The 24,838-nt window shown below is 42.8% G+C and overlaps 1 protein-coding gene across 5 annotated transcripts in view; it reads left to right on the top strand.

Moving 5' to 3' along the window:
- The window catches only part of ITPR2 (inositol 1,4,5-trisphosphate receptor type 2), a 241,879-nt gene that overhangs the window by 188,477 nt on the left and 28,564 nt on the right, over positions 1-24,838 (top strand). For 2 of the 5 annotated variants that reach the window (XM_030959744.1, XM_030959743.1), the window contains exons 46-52: positions 8,431-8,538; positions 10,058-10,250; positions 13,241-13,366; positions 16,688-16,863; positions 18,150-18,314; positions 20,367-20,562; positions 22,644-22,736. In XM_030959744.1, the coding sequence (XP_030815604.1) occupies positions 8,431-8,538; positions 10,058-10,250; positions 13,241-13,366; positions 16,688-16,863; positions 18,150-18,314; positions 20,367-20,562; positions 22,644-22,736 (1,057 nt within the window). Of the gene's footprint in view, positions 1-8,430; positions 8,539-10,057; positions 10,251-13,240; positions 13,477-16,687; positions 16,864-18,149; positions 18,315-20,366; positions 20,563-22,643; positions 22,737-24,838 lie in introns of those variants that run through there. The other 3 variants (XM_030959741.1, XM_030959742.1, XM_030959740.1) reach the window with 2 other exon arrangements.

Genomic DNA, 24,838 nt, shown 5'->3' with positions numbered 1-24,838 from the left:
GCTCCTAGTTTTATTTTTTAGGGATGTTTTGCTCTGCTGATTGGAGGGGGAGGCAGAGATTCAACAGCATGGTTGAAAATGTTGGAAAATCTCACCATTATAATTGTTTGAGAGGAGTCATCTCTCAGTTCCTGTCCATCTCCACACTTGTACACTGCCCTGTTTTGTACCCTACAATACACAATCAGGCCCAGCAGATAGTAGGAAATCCATGTCTGCTGGGAATTCAACAGGTTTCAGCTTCAGCTGTTTGCTTGCTGCTTCAGTCTGTTTGACTGAACGAGCATGTTTTTGACTCTGAATGAGCAAGTTATGCTTTTCTGAGTGTTGTGGAACTGTGTGTTGAGAAGGTGGGATGTGAACAGGCCTGGCTAAGAGCAGGGTTTTTGGTTTGACATCTATGTAACTTGAATCACAGAGTCTGAGCCAGGATTCCAGGCTGCAGCTGAGGAGTTAAGCCCCTTCAATGTGCCTCATTGAAGACAGAGAGATGGTTTATCCCGGCCTTTGCAAGGGCTGTTTTCCAAACCACACCTACCTATGGCAGAGCTGATGATGATGTCAGGTTGGGCTGGTGAATTGCATCCAGCTGAAGGGGTCACAGAGTGCCAAAGAAACCATGGCACTATCCTGAAAATGTAAGAGAGAAGACAAGAGTGGGTAGATCCTGAAGAAGAGGATGAGTCCATTCTGGAAGGATCAGCCCACGAGGAGCTTTCTGCTCATGGTGCCAGAGGAAGGGATGTTGAGTGCCAGTCAACATCTCCTGGTCTTATGGCTCACAGAAGGAAGTCTGTCCATTCTTAAGAACGTGAAGCTGTGGTTCCCCTCACCACATTGCCCCCAAAGTAAGAGTCAGCAGCAATTCCTCCTTTTGTTTGTGCTAGCCTGCCTTTTCTAGAGAAGCCACATAGTAGACAGAAGAAGACAGCCGGCAGAGTCCCATTCTGCAGGGAAGAGAAACATTAGAAAATGAAGGACTTGGGAGCAAAAGGATTTTAAGAGTTCCTGAAAAGAATGTGCCTTTCCCAGCTCTCTTATCTCAGGTGTATTTATGTATTTTGGATGTATATAAAGTGTTGGTGGCTTTTAGAGGTGACCGGTTCTCTTGCTGTGCAGATTTGGGATCTATATACTGCTGGTTTGGGCCTTTCCCAGACTGTGTCTATACAACATTGGTGCCAGTGGTTTTGTCTGCCTTTTATGGAGTAGCATGTGGCTGGGATCTTCTTTGCTCTGAAGAAGACTGAATGCAGAAACTCTGCTCTCCTTTTCATTCTTTTCCACTGAACTTTCTCATTACCTCTCTAAATCATGTCTGACACTTCCATCATCAGATTTCCTTCTATCCTGTATTTGCAAATTTGCAAAATTTTGCTTACAGTAAACACGAGAGGCAATCTCTGAATGTAGTTGTGTCCTCCTGTTGTAATATTCTGGATTGGATACTGCTGTCCACATCCTATGTCCACTGCTGTCTGGTATGGCCAGAGTACACCAAAATCCACGTGTATGCATTGGGGTGGTTTGACTCAATCAGGCACAGCTGCCTGTGACAGTTTCCACGTAGCCTGTGGAGATGTTTCACATCCACCCACCTCAAATTAATTTTGTTTGGTTGCAGAGCATTTTGGCTGACCTGAACTTCCCCACACATGTGTGCACTTCATGTTTTTGGAACTCAGCTTTGCCTGCAAAAGAAATTAAAAAGGAGGCAAGTGGAAGTAAAGTTCATTGAAATATTAACAACTCGTTTTGTCTTCTGCTGGTTTTCATCAGGGTAAAAAAGAACAGCAAAACCACCACAAAAATAGCAATGAAATTACTATGGGGGGCTGCAAACATAATAGTGATAGAGTTCACTTAGCTGTGGTGGTTTCTTTTATGTGATAATATTGAGGTGTTTTATTTCTCCTCTGTGAGGTAGATCACTATTAGCCACAATTTGTAGTGTGCCCCATGTGGAGGCTGGGGAGGAGAGTTGGTGCCTCAAAGGTTACATGAGGCCGTGGAAGACCCAGCAACAGAATCCAAAGCGTCTGGACCACCCAGGGACCTGCTCATGTACCACAAGCCATCAGGGAAAGATTAACTCTAAACCCTTTTGGTTGCTCTGCACGGTATAATTGTCTAAATGAAATCAATGAATACTTGATTTGAGAGTCTCCCATAGCTCCATCCCTGCTGTTCCGAATGTTTGTTAACAGATTGCTTTGTGGCAGAGTGCAAAGGTGCCGCTCTATAAAACTGTAATGACTTCTGGAAAGGAAGTTGCCCTGTGTATTGCAGAAAGCACCATTCAGTTTTGATTGGAACATGGGGAGCTGAGGAGTTGTTATTGCTTTTAGTACAGCTACTTGGAATAAAAACTTCTGCTCAGTTATGGTTAAGATGACATTTCCTTTTTCCCTGCTTTTTTCTCTCCTTGTTTACTGGTGGAGTTGGAATGTTCTCCTTTGCCCTGGCCAGGGAGCTGGCACGTGGTGAGGTCCTGGCGCACCAAGGAAGAAGAGCTCCCTTTCTGTCTCCTATGCTCCTCTGTCTGTCACCCATCCTGTTTGCTACTCCCTTGACTTTCTCTTGGCTGTTTTTTCTCAGTCCTTGGGGGTTTTCTTGTCAGTCCCCAGCCAGCTTTTTTATCCTTTCTTGCTCTCTAAACAGAAAATGAAGTATTTGGTGAGCTGACTGGGATATCCCTGGTGAGGGGGTTTGGGAGTGCCAGATCTCACACTGCCTGGCTCAGGGAGCCAAGGGGACTAAAGAGGAAGAGATTGAGGAAGAGGAAGAGGTCTGTAAATGAGCCCTAGTTGCACAAGCCTGTTGGCACAGCAAGGTGAGACTCATCTGAGCATTATTTTGCTGTTGCTGCAAGTTACATTTTGTCACCATTTCCCCTGGTGAAAGACCACTGGCCTTTGGGCTGGCAACCCACACTGCAGGTGTGTGGTTACTGACAGGGTAGGGGTGAAGATAATTTACAACACATCTCCCAGATGTCACACCTTGGACATCAGGCACAAACACTCTCACCTCACTTCCCCCAAGTGCTGTTGTCCATTCACTTCCAGGCCTGTGGAGTGGCCTCCCTGCCCTGACAGGCTCGAGGGGGCTGGCTGGCACCCCAGAGGGTGAGTGAGGCAAGGGCAGAGAGGGCTCTGTGCAGTGTGACAGGCGTGTCCATACCCAGCTCCCTCCCAAAAACAAGCCCCAGTCCCCAGCACAGTCCTGATGCTGCCTGACCCAGTGCCCTCTCCCTGCCAGGAGTGCCCCTGTGCCCCATCACATGCCAGCCTCACTGCTGCCTTGCAGCTGGGAGAAGAACTGAGAGAATTGCAACAAGCATAATAATTATTTCAAGAATTTTGTTTCTATTTTTTTTTAGATGTTTGTAACACTTAGAAGTAATACTATAAATGTAAATTGTATCAAGGCACAGGAGCTATTTGTGCTCTTTTTGTCTTTATTTCTGCTTCTCAGCCAGTTATCCAGTGCTTTTTGTACTATTCCATCAACCTTTCCTAGGAAATCATGTGTTTGACATTTAGCCTGTGAACTGACTCTTCCTTGAAAAGCCTGATTGCTCACAGGACAGTAAACCTTACTCCCTTAGATCTCTTTATAAAATTCTAGTCACCTTTACCACCACCCCCCCACCATGTTTGGCAGTTTTCAAATGCTGGGGAGTGAAATAAATCTCTCAGAATTTGGGGGTCTCCAACCTGGTATCTCTAGCTTGTATTTCTTGTACTTTTTTCTTGTATTTCTTGTCCTTTTGGGGGCTTCAGCAAAGCGTGATGTAATCAGCAGGAATTTTGACAACCATCTCAGCTGTGTACTGGGTAAGATCTCATGCCTTCGATGAGAACTTGAGAGGCCCCTGCAGTTTACAAGTTACAACCAGGGACTGACACATCCTTATTGGATGGAGGGGCTCTGTGTTTTACAGAAATATTGAAAAGTGGAGAGGAACTTTCTCTTTCCAAGCAATTTTTCCACATGCACACATATATTCACACACTGGTACTTTGGCAAACCAATCTACTATACCACGTCAGTGAGTTAATGACAGGCTGGTGAAATGAGTGTTCACAGCTTTAAATCAGTCTTTTCTTTAGCAGCATTTAAATAACTTCATTTTTGTTCAAGGTAATCTTGACTATAAAACCATAGGCCCGCAGGAAACCCATATATTAATTGCAAAAGCTGGGTCTGCTGTGGTTTTCCACATTGCTGATCATATATGGCATCCCAGATGAGTAGCAGATCTGATTTTATAGTCATGTTGTGTCAGGAGTTTAGACTGAGTATTACTTGTAATTCTGTCATTTATCTCTACTGTTTCTTTATTAATGTCTTCAGCGTTCTTGGTCTGTCCTCAATCTTTCACATTTTGTACTGATGCTTTATTACAGTGTTTTCCAAATTTTTTAAGTAAAAATCTTTCAAGATGAACAGCAGTCCTTCCTTGGGAGCTGACTGAAAGCCAAATGATCTTTATTCATATAGCTATTGCCTTGCACATCCCCTCTTTGGAAATCACTGTTCCATTATGTGCTATTGCTTCTTGTCCCTACATGCCTTGATGAGCAGTAAAATACAGTGTTGACATTTAAAATATTGTCACTGGCATGGCTGATGTGTGAGTGAGTGAGTGAGGGAGTTTTCTCTACAATGGTGATTTTTCTGGGGCTCTTTGCAAATTCAGGCTCTAGTGATGGTTTTTGTTTTTTTTTTGTATCAGTTACACTTGCAGTGTATTTTTGAGGTGCATTTTTGAGCTTTGCTTTGCAAACATAAATGGAACTGTTCTTCTCATTGTAGTTGCTCTCAGCTATGTCCATCCCGTGCCATGTCCTCCAGGTGCCTCAAAAGATTTGTGCACACACTGGATATAACACTTTACTGCATCATAGCAGTTAAATATGAAAAAAAAAATCACTCAGAGGTTGCACGGCCTTTACCCACCATGCACAAACTGTCACCTAGGGTGTACTATAAACTTGGATAAGCTGTCTGTATTTTAGGTTCACAGTTTGTCACTGCATTGTTATTTTCATTGCTGTGTCTTTGATCTCACAAAAGCTCTGCCCTGGTCAAGGCATCTGTTGACACAGTCCCCCTGGCCCACGTGGGCTTCTGAGCTCGTTAAGGGGTGAAAGAAGGTTCACAAGAGCAGAGCTTCAGAAAACACCATGGTTGCCAAATAACAGCATTCCTAAAGCTGTTCTGTGTCATACTGTGGGCCCCTGCTTTGGATCTGAGCTCTCTCAGATTGCTGTCCCCAATGTTCTTTCATCAGTGTGGCTGTGGCAATACAGAAATATTAGCAGTAGTTATTGTTGTGTCGACGTAGAGGAATCCATCCTGTGTAGAAACTGAGATATGAACAAAAAATTGATGGGCCCTTTGCCCTGAGCTTACTGTCTGAATGTCTGGAGTACACAGAAGGTAAGTGGATATTGAGAGATTTGGAAGCTGAGAGAAATGAAGTTATGAGTGAAGAAGATTCAGCTTTACCAGCTGAAGATTCCTGGTGCCTTTAGGTAGGTTCCCCATCTGAAATGTGCTGCAGCTCCTCCAGTTTGGTCAGAAATCCCTCATTGTTTCTGATGTGTCTTTTCTGGCAGTGGAGGGTCTGGCACAGAAAATCCTGGCTTGTTCTTCAGGTCACTTTGTCCAGTGGCTGTGCTGGAAAGCCCCAGCTGTGCAGTGCTAGGTGCTGCTCACCCATCAGCACGGGACAGTCACAGCCTCAGAAAGCACAGTGCAGATCACCTAATACACACTGTTTTAAAGAGCATGGCTGCTCTTCATGTGAAACCTGATAGCAAAATATGCTCAATCTCAAATCCCCAGCAGGCTCTGAACACTCTGTTCTAGCCAGTCCCATTAGAGCATGAGAGGTTGACATTGTTTTCCCTTCTACTCCATGTAATAAGGGAATTTCTGTTACTGATACTTATCAAGAGAGACTTCTACAGTAAAAGTTATGGACAGTTCAAAGCATATCAGGAAGCAATATCTAGAATTTTTATATGGTTTACAAATGGCATTTCCAATTCTGAATCTATAGCAGGTCCCTTACTCCAAACTGGCATAGTTTTAATAAGAACTCTCTGTATGTCCTTGACTTGTCATTTGTTAGAAAACTGAAAATCTTAATGGTTCACATTGGAGAAATAAAGGTCAAGATACAGGCAAAGTTCCTCTGTATTACAGAAGATAATAAAAGGGGAATATATTTGCTCCTGGTTATGCTAATTCATCACTCCAAGCACGGTGTGATTGCATTCTGTCTAGTCAGTGCTCTTCTTCATATCTTAAAGAAGAGATATAGCCAAAGTAAAGGGCACTTGGAGATAGGCAGGGAAAATAATTGAGTCACAGAGAATCTTCTGTTTGAGGAGGGATGGGAAGGATAGGGATTGTTTTAATTTAAAGAAGAGACAAATAAAAGAGAACGTGACAGTAGTGTACAGAATGATGAATGATACAGAGAAGGTGAACTGGGCACTCTTGCTTGCCCTTTTGTAAGTACAGAAGCAGAGGGACATCCAATAAAGCAGAAAGGCAAAAAGTAATAACACTGTTGAAAGGGCATTTTTAAACAGTAACTATCTTGTTTCTAATGGCTCATCTTCTTTCTCCATGATTCTAGAGCATGTCTTGAGGGGCATGCACGGACCTCTAGGAGATGAATTCAAGTTGTCTTGCTAAGCAGTTGTTGTGTTCATGCTGCAAAAGCTGCTGGTTGCATCAGATTATTTGGCTTGTGTGAGGGGGTAGAACTTGTCAAATAAAGAACCTTTTTAGTCTCAAAAATAAATAGAAGTTTAGGTAAAGACATTGATGTGTGTAATGATACTATCCAGGCATTTGCTAGATAGAGTAAAAAAGTAACTATTCAGGACAGAAATCTACTACTGATGGAAGGAATATTCCTCTGCAGTTAACCCCCATGTCATTTCTTTGCTGGTCTCCCTGAATATCTGCTCATGACACTTTTATAAAATGCTGATGTTGTGCCACATTGGTTCGGGCTGTGCTGTCAGGACCAAACAGACTTCTGTCCCCAAGGAAGTTGCTGGAAGCACATTTATTCTTCCTGAATATCTCTTTCTGATATTCTCTTACTTTTGCACATTCCATTTTTTATTCATCTTTATTTAATAAGTTTGTATTGAGATCCAGAAGAAAATTTATTTTGATCAGTAGATTCTAGGGAACTTCAATAAATGGACTAAATTGTATATGTACCTCTTCCCTGGCTTTTTGTTAAAAAAAGAAGGAGATAATGAGACATGCAAATTCCAGATGAGAGAGATCGTGTGCTGGTTAGATTATTACAGTATCTGTTTGGATCCATTGTTACTTTTAGACTTAATTCCTGTCAGGCTTTTTGTAGCTGTGCAATTATTTTATAATTCCTCACCAGGCTGTGCTATTTCATGTAGCAAAATCCCAGCCCACCTGTGGTGATCATCACTTCAAAGCCTCGGTTCCTGTGGTCATTTTGAGTGTGTGCCTGCCTCATTTCTAATGGTCTGTTGTGGTAATGTCAGCTGTGATGCTTCAGCCCTGGATCACATCTGTGAGGTGGCTTTTCTTCTCTTTCCTGCTACAGTTTTTCCCATCTTGAAACAGGTGAAATGCCTCAGCTATTCTGTATGGAAACCACTTGCTATGATGTAGGGAAAATTGAATTTTTAGTAATTTCCTTATGCCTTATAATTAGGTCTTTGTTTCTCACTCATCTACAGGACATCATGAATGCATTTGCCAATACCTTTCTTTTTAAACTTTGTACAGCAATGGAACATTTAAAACATCTACTACTCAACATATTGCAGATGTATTTTATCAATCATGTGAAGTGTATAATTTGTAAAAGTTCACAGAAGATACCTATTTGTGTGTATGTATGTATGTATCTATTTGCTGTGCATATAAACTCTACAGTTAAGGATGTATTTGCCTGGCACTACAGTCCAGCTCCCTCAGAAATAGTTACAGCCCTGGAATACCAACCTACAACCTGGTTTAGCCATTTGAATTCACTGAGAAAAATTAATTGTAAATGTAATTTAGTATTCAGAGGTATGCAAATTTTATGTCTAAACTCAAGTGAAAAGAACCATTCAGTCTAATTTTTTGGCATTTGTCAAAAGCCTTCCAAAAACCATCCAGGCTGCAGACTAAGCTGCCTTTCATAAATCTCAACTGAGGACTTTCTGCTGACTTCTTAAGACTAAATTATTTCTATTGTTCTCGAGTAATTACATTTTTGTTGTTATCTGTGGAAAGAGCCCCACTGAGTTGAGCATGTAAGTATATGGGAATGGGGGGAAGGAGGATTTGTGTTAGTTAAGTGGAGATGATAAAGCTGAAAACACAGCAGGACATAAATCAGATTTTTTCTTCTTTTTCTAGTTGGCTTGTCACAATAAAACATTGCAACAGATGCTGAAGCCAGGGTCAGATCCAGAGGAAGGAGATGAAGCCTTGAGGTTTTACGCCAAACATACGGCACAGATAGAGGTAAAGGATTGCTCTCCAGAAGATGGACTGTGAGACAAGTCTGCATCTTGTGTGGGGTGTATCTCCTCCTCTTAGGCTTCCAAATGGTGTGGGTTATTTTTGAGGAGAAGGTTGAATAATATGCTTTTGGCTGTGGAAGATGAAGGAATACACCTGTATTAGAAGTGGCTCCAAGCCATCATTTCACAGTAGCTTTCCTGTGTGTTACCAAACATGTTTTGTTAGGGAAATAATGACTGTGGACAGGAGCTGTGTCATGAAGTCAAGAATTGTCCTGTATGGTACATCACTCAAATAATTGTGAGTTTCAAAGCCACTGATTCTGGCTGGTCAGATTAAAACTCTGGCTGGCGTACAAAGAGGTTTTGAAGTGGTGTAGACATTCAATATGGCTTTTGTTTAAAATACCAAGGCTTGGCCTGCTTCAGCAGTTCTGTTCTCTATTTTAAACTTTACACCTGCCATGGGCTGGACTTAGATGGAGGTCCACAGAGGTATCCCACCACAGGATGCGTGGAAGATTCACAGCCTTGGTTGTCCAGAGGGCAGCTCAGTGCTTCTCTTAACGTATTTTAATACTTTGGCTGCTGCTGAGATCTCTCTTAGCAATTATCAGCCATTTTATCTGGGTAGCTTGTAAATTTAGGCATTAAACAAGCACTGTGGTCAACTTTTATGTGGCCAATAACTTCTAGAAAAGTGAAACTCAACCCAGCATTGCTGCTATACAAAATAGATGACTGCTTGTCTTGGAAAGCAGTCTTAGACCTGTTTGGTGTTTCAGATATTATCTCCCCTATATTAATGTATCTCATTTGTTTGTTTTGAAATTCAAATAGTGGTGTTTTGTTTTTTTCACCAGTGGCTGCAAAGAGGCATGGTTGTAGGAGTCTAAAAGGGTTTTCTACCCATTTCTGAATTTTTAGTAATGCAGAGTCAACGATCAGAATCGGGAAGCAATTTTGATGGCAGTGTGGTGAGATGAAATAAAATCTACCTTGCTCACCAGTAGCTTGGTAGGTGCTGAAATGCAAACAATTCAAAACCTTGGGTTTTGTCAAGTAAAAAGATAAAGACTCACAAGATATGGGTGCTTGCCTGAGTGATATTTTTGCATGTTCACTTTTACAATTTATCCCATCATAGAAATAGATTCAAGATGAGAAAAGCATTTTGTAATCAGAGCAGAAAGCCTCTGAACTTCTCCACTTTTTACTGGGTCACATTTGTTTCAATTTGCTGACAAATTGAAGCATTCTGAATTACAACATTTTTTATATTTGGCAAAGTCTGAACCTAGGTTTTTCTTGAGACTTATATTTGCCACCTTATTCAGGCAGGCTTTTGAAAATAAAAGCAGCTTTACTCTGTGTTGGGATTGATTGGTCTAACTTTATTGTAATGTTCAAATAATTAATGCATTCATTTGTAAATAAAAGGGGAGCTGTGAACAAGAAAAGATATGACAAAATGATTGGATAGTCACTGACTGTGGCAAAAATGTGCATTTCATTTATAGATTGTTCGCCACGATAGAACAATGGAAAAGATTGTCTTTCCTGTCCCCAATATTTGTGAGTTCCTCACTCGGGAATCCAAAAGTCGGGTGTTCAATACAACAGAGAGAGATGAACAAGGGAGCAAAGTCAATGACTTTTTCCAGCAGACTGAGGATCTCTACAACGAGATGAAATGGCAAAAGAAAATTAGAAGTAAGTACTGTAATTTGAAAAAAAATAGCTTCATTATACTAAAACCTTGCTTTTAAACCTTTAAATATTTGCATTTTAATGATACACTTTTCTCTGTTCACTCTGACACTACAACAGGCAAAATTGTTCTGGGCTTGAGAGTGTAGGTCTGCTGAGACACTTGCATGCCACCATAAAAAAAGTGTAATCTGGAGCAGTTATTGATGTGTTCAAGATGATGTTTTGGACTCCAAAACTCTGGGTGTAGTTCTACTAGTCTTGATAGTGTTGCACCTAATTAAACCAAGGCCCCTAATATTTAACAAAAACATGTGTAGCTGCATATTTGAGGTTTGCAGATTCCTGAAAGGCCATTAAAAGACTCATAAATGTCAGTCACTTAAAAATATCTCTCACCAGAACCTCAGCTGCTTTAAATCTGCCCAGCTCCCATGGAGTCAGTCCCCCTCTGCCAGTCCACATCAGCCTGGCATGACTGGGCTGCAGGGGGTCCCAGTTTGCCCATACTGGTGCAGGGCCCATGGTACTGGGGAGGCGCCTCTGTGGCTTTGAGCTGCATGGTCAAGATCATGGGGGAGAGGTTAAAGTAGGGCCACCAAGAGGAGGGGCAGGGAAGCCCCACCAGGTACCCTGAATGTCTTTAGCTCCCTGGTGGGCAGAACAGCTGCTGGCCCTTGCCAGGAATGGGGCTATTGCCAGTGTGCCTGGACCAGGAGGCTCCTGCCAGCTCAGCCACTGTCAACTCTGCCCTTGGCTTTTGGAGCAGAAAGTTGTATTTTATATATCATAGAATCACAGAATGGTTTGGGTTGGGAGGGACCTTAAAGATCACACAGTTCCACCTCCCCTGCCATGGACAGGGACATCTCCCACTATCCCAGGTTGCTCAGAGCCCCATCCAGCCTGGCCTTGAACACTGCCAGGGATGGGGCAGCCACAGCTTCTCTGGGAAACCTGTGCCAGTGTTGCCTCAGCACCCTCACAGGGAACAATTTCTTACTAATATCTAATCTAAACCTACCCTTAGTTTGAAGCCATTCCCCCTTGTCCTGTCACTCCAGGCCCTTCAAAAGAGTCTCTCTCCATCTTCCCTGAAGGCTCCCTTCAGGCACTGGAATGCTGCAATGAGGTCACCCCAAAGCCTTCTCTTTTCCAGGCTGAACATATATAAAAATGGCTTAAAGTGATCCCTTCATTCACTGCTAAAATGCAGATGCTCTTGGAGTGTCACACATCATCTGCTCACAGCAACTGATCAGGAAGGAAGGAAGGAATAGGGTCTAGAGCAGAGGATAGTCAGAGCAATATGGGAGCATCCTGAATGTGATGGAAACATGGATGTTATTGGAATTTCTTATATGTCAATTCTCAGACTTTAATTTTCAGCAGCAGCAAGTCTTCAGTGTAAACCCCATCAACCCAAATCTGCTTTTCTTGGTTGCACCCTAAAAACTTAGTAGTGACAAACTGACCAGAATAGAAGTTGAAAAATACATGATTCCAGAATCTGCAGAATATTTGGGAATAAAAGTCATTGTATTGTAGAAAAATTACTTCAGTAAAAAAAATCTTATCTGGGGGTTTTGCATTAGAAACACAAATAAAAGAGCTAACCCAACAATTAGATAGACCAGACCTGCCTAATGCTATGAACAAATAAAATGGATTTATTTTTATTCAGAGCAGAAATGTCTCAATTCCCTTCATCAGTGGAATAGCCCACAAGTCTCCATGTTGGGGTTTTTTATTATTTGAAAAGATAATTGAGGTTGAAGCTGGGTTCATTCTTTAACCACGTGTCTGTAAGCATGAAGTCTGTGCTGCTTAAATTGACAGGAGCCATTTTTGCAGTGGCTCCAAATGCTTAAATCTCAGCAGTCAGCAGGACAAGGTTATCACAGTGAAATCTGAATATTTACCTAATTGCTATTAAAGACTCTTTGGCCTAAAGCCTGAGGCAGTCATATACAGTTGAAGGAATCTGCTGTTTATAAAATCTTCACTGGGTGCTCTGCATACTTGCAGGAAGTTTTCAGTACTTTAAAATCTAGTTAATAGGGATGTATCAGGTGTGCAACCTCTCTGACCAGAGATGTTTCTACACTATTGTACATAGGATCTTGTTTCAAATGTTCATTTAAACGTATTTTAGTGCATTAATATATATTAAGTGCTTTCCTGAGTTTTAGCACACTCTGATCTTGTTTCTGACCTTCTTGCTGAACCATGTATGTGACTCTGGATAAAAAATCAACCCTGTTTTTCCCCTTTTTAGTCTTTTCTAGCTAGGCTGTAGGTTCTTTGGGATATGGACTATTTCTCTGTGTTTGTACAACAGTTCACATATGGCGATCATGGCTTGTTTGAGTCCTTTTAAGTAGGAGTACAGAGCTGTTTGTCAGCAGGTGACCATAGCTTCGGAGCATCACACAGGAAATAGTCAGCTTTTCCAGAAACAAAACCCAGGCAGACCAAATTTTGCCTGCTTCCCAAGCAGATCAGAATGTTTTTAGTTTGACAGAGGTAGGGAAAACACTGCAGTTCTGAAACCATGCCTATTCTATGGTTCTTTGCCTATGTCATTGGTGTACTTGATCCAAATAGGTCATCTGGATGATACATTCTGGGTGTTCTGGTTGACTGGCATTCAGAGTGCTAAAATGTATTTGTTTCCTTGGTTTTATGTCCCCGTGCACAGAAGCTGCAGACTCAGATGCAGCTGAAAAGAATCCCTTGCAAAATATCCAGGCCTAAAATCTTACCAGAGGCAAAACTCCAGCATATAAGAAACTGTATCGTGATCTTTGGATTAAAAGCTATGCTTGAAACTTTGTTTTATGGCAAACCTCTGTTTAATATTTGTCTATTTCAGTTTATTTTAAAGATCTGCATATTTTTACATTAATCTGTATTTAATTCCCTTGGGGCCATTGGTGATTGAGTTTCTGCTTGCTTTCAGCTTATTGATAGCTGCTTTTCTCTCTTTCTAGATAATCCAGCCCTCTTTTGGTTCTCCAGACACATCTCTCTCTGGGGAAGCATTTCCTTCAACCTTGCTGTATTCATCAATTTAGCAGTTGCTCTGTTCTACCCTTTTGGAGATGATGGAGATGAAGGCAAGTAGAGTTTGGTTTTATTTTTTGTTTTAATTGTAGATGCTTTCATTTCTAAGGTAACAAATAAAGCTGCATTTTCAGGTGCAGTCATATCTGGAAGCATCCTAAGTAGGTGCCAGATGCTGTCTGAAATGTGGTGGTTGATCTGTGTGTCACGTGGCCCACACAATGCAGAGCAGAATGGACAGAGCATAAGCTGGAGATTATCTAGATGATCTCAGCTAATTTTTTTATATTGCCATATTGCAGTGTCCTACTGCACACATTTAGCTGCAGCTTCTGAACTGAAGGAGGATTCCTGGCAGCAGAGGGACAGAGATTCCTTAAGGCTGACCAAATTGAATGACTTGCAGTCCTGAAAACATATGGAAGAGAATTATTTGAAAACTATCTTGTTGGCTTTTGACTGTATTGTTTATTGGGATAAAAGGGCATAACTTTTGCAGAGGAGAAATGCATTATGTAAAAATACTCTTAAAACTTATGATTCTCTCTCTGCTTCATCCCATGTCACAGGAAATATTTAATGAAGTTTTTTATTTGCTATAAATGCAGCAGACTAGCAGGAGGCCTCTTTGAAGCCCAAACAAGCTTAATTGGGATAAAGGACACTAAATAGTTTAGAATACTGGTAATGGGAGCAGAGCCATTCACCTCTGGGCCTTTGGTTCGTGGCCAGTCAGTAATGTGACTGAAAGTCACCTCTGTCTGATGGCATGTGAACTGGGCTGGTGGAAGCAGTCCAGCTTCTAGTAGATACATGTGCTTTTCACAAACACCACAGCTGGCACCAGCAAACATTCCTGCTGGCTGGTGGAACAGAAAGGCAGCAGATTAAAATATATTGGCATGGGGACCACGCTGCCCTGGCAGCCCACGGGGTGGTCTCTGCAGGTCACAGCTCAGGCAGCTCCACAGCCTTGTGGAGTGAGGCAGAGTTTGCAGGGCTGTGCCCTGGAGAAGGGAAGCATCTTGTGCTTTGTAAACTGGGGAGTCACTCAGAGCACGTTAGAGCCCTCGGAGGATGAGAGAAGAAACAAAGGGTTAAAAATAAACCTTTTAAGCTACTAAATTTTAGCTAATCTATACTTGTGGAAATCCTCTAGTCTGCAATCAGTAGGTATTAATACTTATTCTGAACTGCAGATTTATATGGCATTAGTTTAAGTGGCCCCAGTAATCCAGTGACAGCTCATTTCAGGATTCCAGCTCCTGGTGCCTGTAAAGCCAAAGTGACTCCTGAGCAATAAGGAATAGGTGTGGCCAAACCAGATTAGCAGGTCATGACGCAGCTCCTTACTTCAGCCTCCCGCTCCACCAAAGCCTGACCCAACAGCTGGAGTTTGTCTCCCATTTTTCCCCTTCACCCTGTGCAAATCCACCTCTGTTCACCTGTCTGAGGTGCCTGGGCTGATCTAATAATCCCAAAATGCTGCCTTTTAGTAGGTACTTGCAGTTCTTATGTAATAGGACATAGGTAAATCTGCTCCAGCTGAAGGCCATTCCTGAAGGAGCCTAAAAGAAAGAAAGGAGACCAGAGCACGTGGTGACAGGACAAGGGGGAATGACTTCAAGCTGACAGAGAGTAGGTTCAGATTGGATATTAGGAAAAAACTATTCCCTATGAGAGTGGGGAGGCCCTGGCACAGGTTGCCCAGAGAAGCTGTGGCTGTGCCATCCCTGGAAGTGTCCAAGCCCAGGTTGGATGGGGCTCTGAGCAAGCTGGGATAGTGGAGGGTGTCCCTGTCCATGGCAGGGAGAATGGAAATTGATGATCTTTGAAGTCCCTTCCAACCCAAACCATGATTCTGTGAAGACTCCTTCCCTCCAGGGTGCCTATCTGCACATGGTGCTGGTGTGGGTCCTGCAGTGTGAAATTGCTGGACCTGCACTAGGGAAAAAGGAAAACTGGTTTGTGAAAGAACCACAAAGAACTTTGGCCTTGTCTTTCAGATGGGATTGAAAGTAATTTTTTTTAGGATCCATTAAAAGATTCCAAATCTTGTTGGCAAAGAAGTTCTCTGATAGAGCTGACCTTGAACCTCCCACCAGGGACAGAACACTCCTGAACTTTGGAAAAGTTCGGATGCCATCTGAATGTTGAGGCTAGGGCCTCGTCTCATTGTTTTCTAATCCCAGTGATGCTGCTCAGCTGTGTATCTGTTGCCAAAGAGATTCCTATTGTGAGTCTAGCTAAATTTTCTATTCCCTTCTCCCCCGTCACTGACCTCTCAGTTCATCCCATAACAATAGAAGTCAGTGTACAAGTGTGACAGTGCCCTGAGATCTGAATGTGCTTTTTATATCCCAGCAGCATGGTGTGTTTCCAGAGCTTTAAGCAGAGGGGAGAGGGAAAACAGGGGCATCGCTCAAAGCTCGGGGAGCGCCTGGAGCCAGCATCTTGCAGAGCAGCAGAGACTGGCAGTGCAGGCGGCGGGAGCCGGGCCCCGCTGCGTGCCCTGGAGCCGAGCGCGGCCGCTGAGAGCGGCGGGCCCTGCCCGGGCTGATCCCGCTGTGCCCAGCGCTGCCCGGGCCGATCCCGCTGTGCCCAGCTCCCCGCTCCCTGCCCGGGCTGATCCCGCTGTGCCCAGCTCCCCGCTCCCTGCCCGGGCCGATCCCGCTGTGCCCGATCGCTTTCCCCGCTCCCTGCCCGGGCCGATCCCGCTGTGCCCAGCTCCCCGCTCCCTGCCCGGGCCGATCCCGCTGTGCCCAGCTCCCCGCTCCCTGCCCGGGCCGATCCCGCTGTGCCCAGCTCCCCGCTCCCTGCCCGGGCCGATCCCGCTGTGCCCAGCGCTGCCCGGGCCGATCCCGCTGTGCCCAGCGCTCCGCTGCCCTGCAGAGGCGGAGGCTCCCGCGGAGCAGCCGCGGCCCTTCGGGACGTTGCTGCTTTTTCGGGAGCCGCGGCTGGAAACGTGGCGCTGCAGCGCGCTGCCACTTGCTGTGCCGCCCTCAGGACCGGCTATTTCTGTAGCCGAGCAATCATGGAATCAGACCGGAGGGGCCCTAATGATCCCTGCAGAAGGCAGCTGATTAGTGGCTTGCTCCAGGAGAAGGGTAAACTGTTCCATCTCTGAGCACTCCCTGGATTTTAATGGAAATTTCATTAGCTGCTCGTATTATTACCTGTGCGAAAAGCAACAATACTCTGAGAATAATAGCTCCTGCTGCAATTAGGACAAGCCGTGGTCAGCAGTTGTGATGCATGAATCACGCTTTTGTTAGCTCTGCTGGCAAAGGAATTGATCTTTTGGATACGTTTCTTGGTGAAAAATGGAGTCTCCAAAGATGCCTTTCTCAAATCTCCCTTTCTCCTCTGCACAGGCACGCTCTCGCCGTTGTTTTCCGTGCTCCTCTGGATAGCAGTGGCATTTTGCACAGCAATGCTGTTTTTCATCTCCAAGCCTGTTGGCATTCGACCCTTTTTGGTGTCTGTAATTCTCAGGTCTATATATACTATAGGGCTCGGTCCTACCTTGATACTCCTTGGTGCTGCTAATGTAAGTACTTCAAAAGCTACCAGAATTTCCCTTTCAGCAGAAGGAATGATATTAAGGGTCTCCTATTAAAAAACTCGTTTGATTAGAGCTGTGCAAAACCTTCTTTTTCTGGTTCATTGTTTAAGCCAAAAAAAAGCCAAACAATTCCAGTCATCCTGAAACAGCAATGTCAGCAAAGTGGGAAACTAAGAAAAAAGTTGGTTTAGTTTTGTGCATATGCAAATATTTTAAAAACAAAAACATGAAATTTTAAAAAAAACATTGCTGCATAAGGGCAATAAAATCTACAGTTTCTCATGTTAAAAGAATAGTTTTCTCTACCAATACTCTCAGCACTATTGACACAAATTTGTGAAATGTTTCTGAGACCTTAAATATATTTTCAGGAAGAAAAGAGTTTTCAAAATTAAAAATTCTCTCAGCCCTTTGCCAGATCTCTTAACTTAGCCATGAATAAGTCTGCATGCTTACTGAGCGTGGTAAGATACACAGTCGTGCTCACAAGTCATCTATTTAAATTTCTGCCTGACTGCTACAGCTCTAATTCACCCCAGCACGAAGTATTGGGCTGTTTGCCACCAGTTCTGTATGTGAGAATTTCACATACTGAAAAATACCCAGACATATAGTCAAAGGTAAAGGCAAGTAAGCAGCACTTGCCCATGTCAAATTTGAGAGCAAAGCAGTTGTGTTGAGTCCTTATTCCTTGTCCTGGACTGCTAGGGTGATGAGGTGAGACCCTTTCCTGTTCACTGCTGCTCGTGTGCAGTCAAAGCTCAGGAGCCATGGAGAATCTGATGCTGTTGTTTAAATGCTATACTTTCAAAGTGTCTCAGTTCTGAGGGGTTTTTTTAGGGATTTTAAATTGAAGAACATGATCTGAAGGAAATAGATCTCACACACACCCCACACACACACTTTCTGTTGTGTTACTATTGTTCATCTGTAGTAGCATACCTAGCTGCTCTTACAGAGTCTCAGGTCCAAACTCAGAATTGTTGGGAATTCACTCCCCAGCTGGATTTTAATGCTTTGTGACATTAACCCTGCCCACCTATTCACTAATGTTATAGGAATAAATCACAGTGCAGTGTTGGAGAGGTGATGTAGTTCCACTCACCCTCACGGGCTCATTCCCAGCGCGCTGTCAGAGCTGGATTTCCCTCACCTCACTCCAGCTATCTAAAGGTTGCATTTAGTCAAACCAACCTATCTAGACATCAACCCAAATAATAAATACCAGGATTTTTCTGAGGCATAAACCTAGCTTTTGTTCCCCCCCACAGCTCTGTAACAAAATCGTGTTCCTGGTGAGCTTTGTTGGCAACCGTGGGACCTTCACCCGTGGCTACAGAGCAGTCATCATGGACATGGCTTTTCTCTACCACGTGGCTTATGTCCTGGTCTGCATGCTGGGCCTCTGTGTGCACGAGTTCTTCTACAGCTTCCTGGTAAGTACGTGCTGCTGTGGAGGGGAAAACTTTGCAAAAATAGAAAATACCGTTACCCTGCAGCTGTCTTCAATTTCTTCCTGACAATCAAGCCAAATCATGTGTATTTTTAGCATGCCGTTGTGTTGCTGCCCCTTAGGAGCTGCTGTTTTTATTAGAACCTGTTTCTGTTAGGACTTATTTTATCTGTTTTAGAGCTGAAAGTTTGCTCCTTTCTTCTCACACAATCATCACCCGGCCCACTCCTTTTTCCCAGCTTTCTCCATATTCTGTGTCCACCATTCCTGTGTCTTCTGTCAGTCCTAACATTTCGGGGGCACTTGTCCAGGGGTGTGTGCATCATACCTGTACCAAAGGATCCCATTCCTCATCCCCAATACATTTTTAACAAATTACTTGGGAATGGGGATGGCATGCCTTCGGTGTAGCAGGAAGATTCATCACTTGAAATGTATCCCACTTCATTTTCTTTTGTTGCCATTTTTCAGATGGAATGCCTTTTAATAATATGGTACAGGTGCAGTGAAAATGAATCACACGAAATTATGCTAAACTAACTGCTCCCTTCATGCTGAGGAGCAGTAAAAGGTGTTTCACTGCTCTTCTTTGCTAATCCTTTTGCTCTATAATGGAACATGTGAAACTTGTAGGGACACTGACTAAATTGTGGTCATTACCTTTCCTGTTGTATTTTTTCTCAGCTTCCTGAATAGTAGTGAGCTTCCAGCATTTCAAAGATGTGTTAAGCACACTAAGATTTTCAGGAGTTCAGTGCTAACTCAGATAGAGCTCCTGTTGAAGTCAGACTTTCCAGATTTCGACTAAAGTCTGCTTCAAAGTTTGGGCAGATTTCTAAGGAGCCAAGATTGTGGCCGTAGTTGCAGGACCCTCTTGAAATGGATATAACTGTCCAGCTTAAAAAATGCTGGAGCAAATTATTTGCTGTTCTTTCAATGAGTTAGGTGATCTCTGTCTTAAAATATTTTGTGAAGTGTCAAGCTGCTTAAACATTTTATGCACTTACTTTTTTTCAGTGAATGCTATTGACCAATGTCCATGATTCATGGATTTTATCCATGTACCCAGGTTGCTTCCAGGTGTTCACTAAATAGTGGATGTAGTCTAAACTCTCATATTTGTTCATAACTGTCTCCCCTCTTTCTTTATTATCAATCCTTTCACAAGGTTTTTGATTTCAGATCTTATAAATTGTGTCTAATACCTTCTTCTGTGGAGCATTTTGATAAATCGTAGTGTGTCTCTTTATGTCTGTAATCTGAGTGTTTTGAAGTAGAAATACCTACATTATAGATAAGGTCCAAAGCACTATAGAATATCAAGAAAATTGTAGGAGAAAAAAAAGTTAAAGGTTCTTGTAAAGCTCCTGTCACATTTAATTATGGTTTAGGCTTTTGACATTTAAAACAATATTATCTTAATATATAGTTTTCTTTAAAGTTAAATACCAGGAAACCTTATAGTGCAGAGTAGAGAAGAACAGAAGTTTCTAGTCATACACAAACAGTGACATGAATTTAACTTTGTCCTAAAAAAGGTGGCCCCAATCCTTGTCCATATGATATTTACATGATGCCATGAGCTCAAAGAAAGTTTACAAATATGTAATCACTTACATGTATGAGTGTATTTTTGAGTTGCAGCCTGTGCATGTTTATCAGATGAGAGATAACATGAAAAATTACTTTGTAGATATAGATCCATAGTGTGAAGACACTGTTTAAATTTTAATCTAGCCTGATTTTAAACATAGGGAAACGACAGATCTTGATGGTAGGTGTTGTCCATCTCTGAATCAGGCTCAAATATATTTTGTGGATTTTGCTATAATTAATTTTAAAATGTAAAGTTCTGTGCTAGATTTCCTCCTCCATAAGCATGACTAGGTCCCACTGAGATCAATGTGAGTTTATGAAGCTGAGAATGTAGAACATGGCTCGATGCATGTTTCAATAGTTCAGATTGTTTTCCTATGTAGCATCTATATATTGCCTCATTTGTATTCATTTTTCCTCTACTCTCTGCCTTCCCCAGCTGTTTGATCTGGTGTACAGGGAGGAGACATTGCTAAATGTGATAAAAAGTGTTACCAAGAATGGCCGTTCAATTATCCTCACTGCAGTGCTTGCTCTCATCCTGGTTTATCTCTTCTCCATCGTTGGCTTCCTCTTCCTGAAGGATGACTTTATCATGGAGGTTGACAGGTTGAAAATCAGGACCCCCGCTGCAGGTATTGTTTTTTATATTAAAATTTGCTTCCAATGTATCCCTTTTTCTGTCTGCCTAACCAAACTTTTCATCTAAGGGCATCAAATTTCTTTATTTGTGCCTGCAGGAGAGCAGAACTGATTCCATATACCTTAGAACTCAATTAAGTCTCTGTAAAATTTAATGTGTATAGGGTTGTTTTAGTCTGGGCTTATTTGTTGAAATGCTAAAATCTAACACATTTGATTTATTATGCTTGCTTCACAAACTCATAATAACAATTTAAAAAAAATCTGTATTTCCTAAATATCTTCCTAAGTGAAAAGCAGCTCCAAGTAGATTTTATTGGTTCTCATCCCACCTTAAAAGCAGCTCATTGTAATTTCTGTGTACTGTATGAGGCATGTGATCTTAACATGTTCATTAGCTGTATTAATTTCATTGCTTTTTGAGCTTCATCCAGCAGAAATTTATTACAGAATTCACATTTCTACTGATAGGAGCATCTTTTAAATTCAGTGTGTATTTCATGATCGTCATCGTTAGCGTATAATCCTGGCTTCAGTAAAGTCATTGGGAGGTTTGGAACCAGTTTTAAAAAGGCCAGGATTTCATCCTTCTGGAATGAGAGAGTTTAGCAAAGTGAACAGAGAGTTACAAACTTGCTTTGCTAGAAAAGAGCCAGGTCTGGTCTGTTGAGGGCTTTGTGTGTGCTGCCAGCCAGCCTGCTGGGAGCATGGGCAGGGGAGTAACAACTGGCTGCAGAGGAATACTTGAGAATAGCTGCTGATTAAATTCCTCGAGGCATGATTTTCCCAAATGCTGAGCTCTTCAGACCTGTACACAAGCACAGAACTGGTGGAACCCAGCTGGGGCTGTGTGCGCTCAGTGTTTGCCAGTCTTTCCCTGAAGTTGTTTTTTCAGGATTTAAAGCTCACAAACAAGGCAAAGGTCATTCAAGACTCTTGGGCCTGGCGTACTTCTGCAGCTGGTTCAAAACCATATGAAAAAAAGGGAACCTGACAGATTTCTTTAACATACTGTGATTTTTTTTTCTGCCACTGCTCATCCATTAGGTGCTAAATTGGCTTATATTTGACTTACCATTTATTTTTGGGACAGAACTTAGGGTGTGAAGTTTCACTTTGAAAGGTACTTGTGACCATCTTAATAAAACAGGCTACACACAGCTCTGGTCTGATCCAGGACAGCAGCTCCTGTGTGTTTGTGTTGCTTCTGTTGAGTTCTTGGCAGATTTTTGTGGTGTGGGTATGTTCTTGCTGGCTTTATACATTGCCATTTCTGATCAAAAACTCATCAAGAAAATATGCTGACTGCATGTTGATGGAACATTATGCTTCCCAGGACAAGTGCTTTAAATTTTTTCTTTATAAAGTAGCAGAAAGAGTAAGTCAGAGTGCATGTTTTCTGCATTACACATACTGTCTTAGGCTGTTATTTTGTTGTATAGTTTTGCCTTCATTTTTTTCTCCTTAAACCTTTTTGTATCTCTAATTTGAAATGCAGAAAATTGTTGAAGGTGCACAAGAGAAAATTGGTTTGATAAAATCAAGCTGATGTACACATTTACCACTTTGGGAATGTTAAATTAGTGTTTTACACAAACCCATACATATTTACAAATGAGTACCAAACTGTGTTATAATCCTTGAAAACCCTTAAATATTCTACATTCAGGATAACTGAATGTCAGCTCGGTGTCCTTCTTGTCAGCTTTTGTGAATAATTTATCTAATGGTTTTTAAAACTGACATTATTTTCATATCTGACAGTTGTTTCTGGCTTTGAATATATTTTGTGCTCACCAGAAGCAGCCGCATTTGATGTAGATTCATTAATTTCAGGAGATGAAATGGGAATAGCTGTGATATACAGTAAATATAAAACTGTGTTTTTGTTCATTGTGATTGCTTTGAGCTGTTGAGGCAGAATCTTTCAAGGAGGGAGGAGCTGCTGGTGTAATTTGTTCTGTTTTTCCTTCTTAACTCTCCAACCCGGTGCTTCGCTCCTAGGAAATAATGATTTAAAACTTAACAGCAATGTAGTGCCTGTCTTTTTGTCAACATCCTGCTTTTTCTACAGATATTGGTGAAGTTCCCACTACAACCCTGACATCAATGATGGGAGCCTGTGCAAAGGAGAACTGTTCCACGAGCATCCCAGCTCTTAACCCAGGTCAGTGCAGAGCTTCCCTCAGACCGATGATCACTTAGAGCTGAGGGATCCCTGGAAATGTTCAACGCCAGGCTGGATGGGGCTTGGAGCAGCCTGGTCTAGTGGAAGGTGCCCCTACCCATGGCAGAGGGTTGGAATGAGATGATCTTTGAGGTCTTTTCCAACCCAGACCTCTGGTTCTGTGATTCTCTGATCTGTGTGTTGCTATTGCAGGGACTTCTGCTGATGTGAGAAGTGACAATGACTCTTGTGAGTCAGAAGTGCTCAACTTCTGCAATCCTTGGAGCTTAGTTGGCAGCTTTGCTGTTAATGGGAGTGCTTCCCACACCTGATTTCCAAATGCACTGACATTAATTTTGTTATTAAAAGAGCTTGCTGAATCATTATGCTTGAATGTGCAGGTTGCTTCTTGCCAAGTGACTTAGCAGGGAGAAGCAGCTTGCTACTTGTCTGCAGCATCCTCACCTCCACACACTGAGCACTGGTAGATCCAGTTAGGGCCAGAAATTCATTTTCATGGCATAGCATATCTATCAGCAAGCTTCTGTGTATTTTTTCTATATGCATCTGGGCCAAGGCTGTATTGCAGCCAGAAGACCTGAGAACCCAGCTCCAGGCCCACATGTCTGTCTGTCTCCCTCTTTCCGTGGGGCACGGTCTGATTGAGGTGGCTGGTGTTTCAGTGCAGGTCTTGTTTGGTTTGATGTGTTGTGGCCTTTGCAGTGGAGGTGTGTGCACAGTGGATGGTCTGCAGGCTTAAAGTATTTACTGCCACAGTTGCCTGTGGCTGCTGGGGGCTGAAAGTGAGGACATAAACTGTCCCTTCCTGCATGCCAGTATAATGTTGTTTCATAAGCTTTATTCTTCCACTAATTTTTGAGTTTTTAGGATCAAAGCCTTCAGGGAGAGGGCTGTAAAAGCAGGCTTTTTCTCCCCAGCTGGTGTGTAAACAGGCCTCATAAACAACATGGGAAGCTGTCTGGCTAGATAGAGAAAACAGTCTAAGAGCTATTGGCAAAGCTGCTGCATTCAAATAGTAATCAATCAGTCAAAAAGATGCAGTATGGCTTTTGCCAAGCTCTTTAAATGATAGATATCTCACATTTCTCATTGTTTGGGTACTGCTCCTTTAAAATCAAACCATAATGAAACAGGGCTGACAAAACATCTAAGTGCACTCTTACTTAATCTTGAAGAGATTTTATTTATCCCATACTATTAAAACCCACCAACATTCAGCAAGAGCGCTTTTGCTCACCTTAGCCACCTGATCAAAAGAATTGTTCTACTTTCTGTCTTTTCCTGGGACAGATTTCCTCTCTGGCAAAAGTGTGAGTGTGGTGGAATGCAAAGGCGTGAGATCACCATCCCTGGAAGTGTTAAAAAGCTGTGGGGATGGGGAACTTGGGATGTGGTTTAGTGGAGGACATGGCATGGTTGGGTGAGTGGTTGGACTCGGTCTCAGAGGTCTCTTCCAGCTTTAATGGTGCTATGATTCTGTGAGATTTGGGGAGTTTCACTTTGCAGCACCAGAGAAGTCCACAGCTGTGTGTGGGAGAGAGAAAATGTTCTCAGTGGCATCTCAGTCCCGAGTGAGACAGGAATTACATTGCTTTTCAGATCAGATCACTGCTGATCATTTCTTCTGATGGCACTCTGCTTCTTCCTTGGGTTTCACTGGTGGAGCCTTGCCCAGTCATTGCTCTTACTGGTGCGGCAGCTGCCTGGGGAGGCAGTGTGCTGTGCTCCCCTCTCTGCAGCCTGCTGCTCACTGTGCTCTGGGCTGTCAGCATGAAAATACTTCATCTCATTTGCCTTGGAGTGTCCCTCTCTCCACTCCAAAAACATTTCCACAGCACTTCAGTCTGTGCCTGGTGAAGTCCCTGATCACTTAAAGGAGCTTCACATCCTACAGTACATACCTCCTCATCCTCTGTAGCCCATAAAGACCTTGCTAGAAAGGTGCACAGATACCTGTTTGTAAAATGGGACATTTCCAAAGAGCCATGCCACTGCCAGGACTGGTCCTGCTCTGTGCAAGTTCTGCTGGATCCACGTGGGCACAGGTGTGTCTCACCTGATGTGCTTATGTGGCCCAGGGA

Source organism: Camarhynchus parvulus, chromosome 1A (genome assembly GCF_901933205.1).
Source record: "Camarhynchus parvulus chromosome 1A, STF_HiC, whole genome shotgun sequence".
Classification (NCBI taxonomy): Eukaryota; Metazoa; Chordata; class Aves; order Passeriformes; family Thraupidae; genus Camarhynchus; species Camarhynchus parvulus.
The sequence above is the reverse complement of the archived record's forward strand: the minus strand, read 5'-3'. Positions and strand labels throughout refer to the sequence as shown.